The sequence below is a fragment of the Ranitomeya imitator genome, chromosome 4 (assembly GCF_032444005.1).
Source record: "Ranitomeya imitator isolate aRanImi1 chromosome 4, aRanImi1.pri, whole genome shotgun sequence".
NCBI lineage: Eukaryota > Metazoa > Chordata > Amphibia > Anura > Dendrobatidae > Ranitomeya > Ranitomeya imitator.
In genome coordinates this window covers 621,068,508-621,076,627 of record NC_091285.1, presented here as the reverse complement: position 1 = coordinate 621,076,627, position 8,120 = coordinate 621,068,508, and the positions used below count along the sequence as shown (strand labels likewise).

The 8,120-nt window shown below is 46.1% G+C and overlaps 1 protein-coding gene across 4 annotated transcripts in view; it reads left to right on the top strand.

The window, feature by feature from the left end:
• Window positions 1-451: 451 nt before the first annotated feature.
• KANSL3 (KAT8 regulatory NSL complex subunit 3) overlaps window positions 452-8,120 on the top strand; it is a 170,791-nt gene continuing 163,122 nt past the window's right edge. For 3 of the 4 annotated variants that reach the window (XM_069766622.1, XM_069766621.1, XM_069766620.1), the window contains exons 1-2: window positions 452-580; window positions 5,626-5,885. In XM_069766622.1, the coding sequence (XP_069622723.1) occupies window positions 5,674-5,885 (212 nt within the window). In that variant the 5' untranslated portion in view covers window positions 452-580; window positions 5,626-5,673. The remainder of the gene's footprint in view (window positions 581-5,625; window positions 5,886-8,120) is intronic. The other variant, XM_069766623.1, reaches the window with a different exon arrangement.

Genomic DNA, 8,120 nt, shown 5'->3' with positions numbered 1-8,120 from the left:
GCTATCCCCTTATTAGGCAATGCTGTGCAAAACCAGAGCTGAGGAATAAAACCACCATGAAAACACTGCAGACACTGTGTGCAGTGAAACTAAGGCTCTGTTCACATGGAGGTCGACTCTGCTGCAAAATCCCCCTCAGAAACCGCTTGGAAAACGTCTAAGCGGCTCTTTAGGTAGGACCACACACAGACTGGCTCAGTACAATAGAAAAGGACGCAGTTTTCACAACCTTATGAATTCCGTATCTAAATATAAACAAAAACACAACTAAAAAAAGTATTTGTGGCCACACAGCGCCCACGACACGTCCTAGTGTGAGCCTGTTGTGCCAACAGCTGAGTGCTATCTATGGTAATTAATTATCGCAGCTGCACGCCACTATTTATACTGCAGCTCCTCCCCTCATATTTCCCGCCTCAACCAGCGTGACGTCACACGCACAGTCCCGCCCCCTGGACGTGTGCACGTTCCAGCGACGTGCTGAGGCCTGAGCCACCGGTAGACCGAGCTGAGCGACTGTGAGCAGTAGGCGGAGCTAACGCGCACCATAATGAAGCGGAGAAATAAGTAATCCCGGAAGGTGAGCGCGCAGTGATACGGGAGAGGTGGTGAATGACGCGGTTGTGCATGTGATATGTGGCGCAGTCGCTCCCGCACTGTGCGGCCGCTGCGCACTGATCCGGTTACGTGTTTACCTAATGATGCAGCAGGCGGGGATTGTGCGCCCGCCGCGCTGCCTGCTCCGTCCATACCGGAGGGAGTCCATCACGGCACTGACCGGCTGTGGTGACCGGCACGTGACTAGAAGCCATAACAATGGGCGGACACACAGATGAGCAGTGCTGGGGAGAAGTCATCAGTATCGTAGTGGGGTCCCAGCACCCCCCAATCCGCTGACCATGGGTAGTGAGTAGTGGCCGGTCTCCGGTGCTGCCACTCTGCTCCCATTAATGAGCTTGGTGTGGTTATCTGTCATGAAGGGGTTCTCCAGCGTTGGGCTACAAGTATGTGATTTGCATAGTTGCAGCCACAATCTGACTAGACATGTCCAGTCTGAGGGAGGCCGCACACGTTTAGTCGGCATGTGACTGCATGCGTGCAAAACACATAACGTGACTGCATGCGTACATAACGTGACTGCATGCGTGCAAAACACATAACGTGACTGCATGCGTACATAACGTGACAGCATGCGTGCAAAACACATAACGTGACTGCATGCGTGCAAAACACATAACGTGACAGCATGCAGTGCATGTGAGGTGAGGATTCACCAGACGAGTCATGTAAAGTAACTGCAGACTTGTAGCCTAAGGCGGAACAACCCCTTTAAGCTGATCATTTGGTTTGGTCATCGATTTTTGGTTTTATCAGGACCCGGCTTTCTTCCAAGCCGCCTGTCTGCTTGTGTTCGCTTTGTGTTCCAGATCTGTAGCTCAGTTCTTGCTCTGGTAGGGGCAGAGCCGCAGCGGCCTCTACCAGTGAGTGGTGCTGCGCTGTCCGTGACGCTGTGGTGTGTCCTCTTCGCTCACTGTACACATCGGCCACCTATGCAGCTGAAAGCCGCTGATCGGTGGGCGTGCTGGGCGTCAGATTCCACCCAAATGATATCCATGACTTCTCCTTATCATGCAGTCATATGGCCGTACGAATCGGACCAAGGTCGGAACGTGATGCTCGGACGGGCTGGCCGGTCTCTCAAGCCAAGTGTGCCTGCTTCATATATTTCTTTGCAGCTGTCACGCTTGGGAGAGCTGCCATCCCACCATATTTTTGTGCAGCTGTCACACTCAGGAGAGCCGCCAGTGCACTGCGTTGTGATCTCAGTCCGATTTAGCCAGCCGTCTGACTGCACCCTTAGGCTGAATAGGTCATCAGTATCATAAGCCCATTACAGTCAATCTGAAAGCAGGAATTCACCTCCAAACTTTGTATGAGCATGTAGCTCTTTAAAGGGAACCTGTCACTCCCAAAATCGAAGGTGAGCTAAGGCCACCGGCATCAGGGCTTATCTACACCATTCTGAAATGCTGTAGATAAGCCCCCAATGTATCCTGAAAGATGAGAAAATGTCACCAGGGGAGGCACTGAGCCTCTCTGACCTTTCCTGGCACCTGCGCACTGCAGTACTTTGCTCTGCCCTCAACAGGGAAGACAAAGTAAACCTGCGCCGGAGCCGCAGCGTGAAGACAAGAAGAGGATGTTATTGTAAGATGGGAGGGACTGGACCACCCGCCCATCAGACCCGGACCGCCCCTGGGTGAGTATAATCTAACCTCTTTTTCTCATCTTTCAGGTTACATCGGGGGCTTATCTACAGCATTACAGAATGCTGTAGATAAGCCCCTGATGCCGGTGGGCTTAGCTCGCCTTTGATTTTGGAGGTGACAGGTTCCCTTTAAAGAAAAGTCCAGCAATATCTTTACATGGCCAATCCTTTTTGGTATGCAAATGAGGCTCAAGTTCATTCAGAACCTGGTAGCAAATGTTTTTTACATTGTGTCAATAAAGTATAATTTTTTTTTTTTTAAATAAACTTCAATTCCTTTGGCGGTGCTGAATTTTCTTGTTCATACTTGGCACTTGCCAAGCATCTCTCTATTCCCTGCCCTGTGCCACCTTCTCCAGCTTGACCTTTTGCTGCGTGCCATTAAGCAGGAGAAGGCAGATCAGCCATGAAGTATTGGGGTATTTTTCAGCCGTATTCCAACTTGTATACAAATTCAGGTTACAAATAAACCTTACAAAACCCTACAGAACCTATCTGTTCTATAACCCGTGGACTGCCTGTGTCCTGAATAAAAGATAGACAGGGCCAGAAAAAAGGTCCGAGGAGTTTGTCCCACTGTATGTAGTCAATGACTCTGGGTTGGAAGCCTCTGACGCGGACAGCAAATGATATTCAGTGAAAACTTTTGGGACAAAATAATGTAGAAAAAGTAGGTTTCATTTGCATAAAGTGATACTTTAATTCATTCCCAACAAATATGTACAGATAATGTCCAACATTTCCGTCATGCTGGCTTTTGTCAAGGTTATCTGTGGCTGGTGGTGGTTGGCATATCCAATGAAGACATGTGGAGCGGGACTTGCTGAGCATTGTCGGTGTGCTGAAGGTGACTGACGCTGCTCTGACCCCCACCCCCCCATGACTGAAAGTCCGAGGCTGCCGGGAGGAAGTAAAAGGAATTAGTCACCCCTTGGGACATATATAGCCTTTTAATATGGGCATACAGGTGATAGAAATGTTAAACTAATCCTACCTATAGCCCTCATATTTGCGGTCTTGTTGGGAAATCATATTTTATTTTTGTCTGCTAATGATTTCTTCCTGGCTTCGGGGCGTGCAGTGCCTAGAAGAAATCTCTGCTTCCTGTCTTTATTATCATACCAACCACCTCCCATCAGCGTCACAGTGCCCTATAACGTGCAGTGGTGGCCCCGCAATCCCGCTCCTGCAATAGCGCGATTATACAGCACCTATTCTACACTTCTATGGGCCTTGACTTCAGTGTTCTTCTGCGCAGGCGCCGGCATGCATGGCGATAGGGTGCTCTCCCCACTTCCTTTCTCCCTGCATAGTTAGGTACCATACGATTTCTGATGCCCCTGTCACCCATGTATGCATGGCGGGAAGAGGATCTTATCACTGTAATGGAAGTAACAGTGACTCGCTTGCGCAAAAGGACGCTGAAGCAAATGCCCATAGAAAGGCGGAATAAGTATTAAATAATAGCACTATTTCAGTGCACAGGTGCCACCATTACACGTCACAAGGCACTGTGGCACTGATGGGGGGAGGTGTATGATAATGAAGACAGGAGGCCGAGATTTCTTCCAGGTACAACATGCCCTGGGGCCTGGAAGAAATCATTAGAATACAGGAATAAAATATGATTTCTCAACAATGAGACCGAAGATGTGGGCATACAGCTAGGACTAGTTTAACATTTCTGTCACCTGTATGCCCATATTAATAGGTAAAGGACAAAACGGTGGCTCAGTGGTTAGCGCTACAGATTTGCAGTGCTGGGGTTCTGGATTCAAATCCAACCAAGGACAACATCTGTAATGAGTTTTGTATGTTCTCCCCGTATTTACTTGGTTTTCCTCCCACACTCCAAAGACATACTGATAGGGAATTTACAGTCATTTACATACACTTTCCTCAATGGTTTCCCTCAATCTACACTTCCCCACACACTTCTTTTGACAGCTCTGGCTTCATAGAGCCAGAGAAGCGCAGAGATAGATGGAAAACAGGTGGAAAGGTGTATATAAACGATTGGCAGTGTCTGTATTTGGTGTGAACAGTCATTCTGTACTGCCAGAGTCCCTTTAGTTGCTTTAGGGTATGTGCACACGATGCAGATTTAGTGCAGAACTGCAGCAGATTTTTCTGCTGCAGAAACGCTGCAGAACTGCACTGTGATTTACAGCACAATGTAAATCAATGAGAAAAGAAAAAAGCTGTGCACATGGTGCAGAAAAATCTGCGCAGAAACACTGCAGATTTCAAAGAAGTGCACGTCGCTTCTTTTGTGCAGTTCTGCAGCGTTTCTGCGCAGATTTTTCTGCACCATGTGCACAGCTTTTTTCTTTTCTCATTGATTTACATTGTACTGCACAGAAACTGCGCAAAAACTGCGCAGAAACTGCACAGAAACTGCGCAGAAACTGCACAGAAACTGCATCAAATCTGCAGATGCAGATTTAGTGCAGAAAATTCTGCACCACATTTCCTACGTGTGCACATAGCCTAAAAAAGAGGTTCCCTGATTCTGCCACATTCCTTTTTGTGCTGCGTTGCTCCATTAGGCTAGGTTCACATTGCGTTAATGGTTTAACGCTAACGAACAACGTTGCACGGCGAAAATGTCACAATTAACGCCGTGCAACGGGTCCGTTAGCGCACCCATTGACAGCAATGTTATTTCTCCCTGGGGCGCATTGCTAGCGCGTGCCATTTTCAGCACGCGCTAGCGATGTGCCGTTCTTTTGTGACGGACCTCGGACGCTGCTTGCAGTGTACGAGGTCCGGTCCTCACTAGCGCAGATCGGGGATCTGCGCTAGCGGGGACGGCGAACGCGGCCCGAAAATAAACATTGCGTTAGCGCAATCCGCTAGCGCTATGCGCTTAACGGATTGCCCTAACGCAATGGGAACCTAGCCTTACAGAGATATTCTCATTTATTACTTTTGGAGCATAATATGTGAAATCTCTATTTGTATTCAATCGGCTGTCTTTTCTGCGTTTTCTCTGGGTACGTCACTTTCACACCTCCCTTTCACACAATGTCACAGCTCCGCAGCAGATCAAGCAGTCTCCAGTGCCAAGCTGAGATTGGCATTATCTGAGATGGAGGGGTGAAAGCGCACGGCCTCTTTGAAAACTCCCCAGTTGCTCTACAAAAAGAGATTTCATATATTCTCCAAAAGCAACAAATGTGAATATCTCTGCAGTGGAACGAGGCCGCGCAAAACGGAATAAGGTGTTAAAATCAGGGGAGCTTGGATTTTTACAAGGTATTTTATCTAAAATTATAATGTAGGCAATTTGCATTTTGAAATCTGCTGGAAATTGTATGGCTAAAACTCGTATTTTGTTGTTTCTTTTGTAACAGGATTTGTGTTGTGCTTTCTGCATACCCTGGGTCTGTGGAGTAATAAAGATGACACATAGGACAAGTGATCGAGACTTACAATCTTTTAGAAGAATGGGCACGTCTCTCCTCTTTCAGTTGTCTGTACATGAGCGAGAGTTGGACTTGGTTTTTCTTGACCACAGTTACGCAAAACCATGGACGGCCCACCCAGATGCCAGTAATGCCCGTCCCACTCGAACACTTTTCATTACTCCGCGGAGACAACAAGAGAGTGCAGTGTAAGTTGCAAGTTCCTTTTCTAGAGCTGGGATTTCAGATTGTGTGGACGTTGTTGTATACACCTCTAACAAAGTGTATGACTTCTGGGCAAATCCCCATACATTTCACAGTAAAAATCAGACTACACTTATATCTCATTTTCTCTACATTAAGTATATACACCAGAAAATAATATAATGAACTATACTGGTGGGATCTGTTGGTGTTAGTTTTTTTTTTTTTTACCTTTTAAGGCTATGTCAACACGTTCAGGATTTTTTGCGTTTTTTTCGTCCGTTTTCCGCAGGAAAAATGCTAAAAAAAAGCTTACATTAAGCGTCCCATCATTTCAATGCATTCCGCAATTTTTGTGCACATGCTGTGTTTTTTTCCATGAAAAAAACGCATTGCGGTAAACGCAGCATGTTCATTAATTTTGCGGATTTTTTGTGTTTTTGCCGCTATATTATTGCATTGGGAAGCTCCGAAAATAAACGTGAAAATGTGCAAAAAAAAAAAAAAAAAAAAAACGCATGCGGATTTCCTGCTGAAAAAGTCCAGTTTTGTTCAGTAAAATTCTGCAGACATTCCTGAACATGTGCCCATAGCCTACAAAGTATCCAAGAAAATCCTTAGGTGGCCTTCATCTACCTAATATACACTGTGTTCCAAATTATTATGCACAAAGAGTTTAGGAGTGATAAGGTTATAATTTTTTTGTTTGTCATTTAAACTCATTGATGATGTGTGTCAGGGCTCTTTATATCACTGAAAGCAATTGCAGATACCTGTGCAAATTATTTTGGCAGGTGTGTCCAAATAAAGGCAAGACTACTTAAGAAGGCTGTTCCACATTATTACGCAGCCTACATTTTTGGCCAAAATGGGAAAGAAAAATGATGTGTCGGCTGCTGAGAAGCAACAAATTGTGGAGTATTTAGGTCAAGGCATGACTACAATCAACATTGCCAAGACGCTTCATCGTGATCATTGCACAATCAAGAAGTATGTAGCTGATTCCCAGCACACACGTGTGCGCCCTGAAAAGGAAAAATTGAGGACTCTTTCCAACAGGCAGTTGCGTAAGGTTAAAAGAGCAGCTGCAAAAATGCCTTGTCATAGCAGCAGACAAGTTTTTGAAGCTGCTGGTGCCTCTAACGTCCCCAGAACAACAAGATGCAGGGTCCTTCAGAGGTTTGCAGCTGTGCGTAAGCCATCCTGTCGACCACCTCTATCCACTACACACAAGCAGAAACGGCTCCAGTGGGCCAAACGATACATGAAGACTGACTTCCAAACTGTTTTGTTCACCCATGAGTGCCGTGCTCGATGGTCCAGATAGATGGAGTGGAGGATGGCTGGTTGATGGACACCCCATGAAAACATTGTCTGATGATAGTGGTAGTGATGTTTTTTCGTTGCAGGGTGTTGGTCTATATGGTATAAGTGACTTCCAGCCCCCTATTAAAAATCATGTGGAAGCTTATATTACGCTGGTGGAAAGAGAATTTGAAATGTTGAGAAAGACTTATAGGAACCGTAGTCAACATAATCTCACTATGGATGAGAAAAGAGCCTTAGACAATCTATCCAGAAATACATTAATCACGATAAAAGCCGCCGCTAAAGGTGGGGCGGTTGTTGTGATGGACTCTGACAAATATAAAGTTGAGATATTACGCCATTTGGCGAATGACGTCTATTGTAAATTGGCTGGGGACCCTACAGTGCGTTTCCAGAAGGAGTTGCAGCTTATAGTCAATGAGGCCTTGACCGATGGCCTTATGGACTCTAAGCTGTCTGAATACTTGGTGACTGATTGCCCTGTTAAACCATTGATATATATTTTACCCAAAATACATAAGGACTATTTGAATCCTCCAAGTCGCCCGATTGTGTCGGGCAGGGGCTCCATTTTTTAGTAAGGTGGCGATTTTTCTAGATAAGGTATTGCGTAGATTTGCCTCAATGGCTAAGTCGTATATACGTGACACTGATGATTTTTTGGATAAAATTGAAAATCTAAATGTAACGTCTAATACGATATTGGTGTCCTTTGACGTGGTCTCTTTGTATACCTCTATAGAGCACGACAAGGGTTTGGCAGCCGTGGATGTGGTGCTATCGGGCTTGAACGTGGGGCCAGACCGTGCACGTCTGGTCCTCCAGCTGCTGGAGTTCATCCTCAGAAGGAACTATTTCCTATTTGGTGATGATTACTACCTGCAGCTGAGGGGTACCGCCATGGGGTCCAA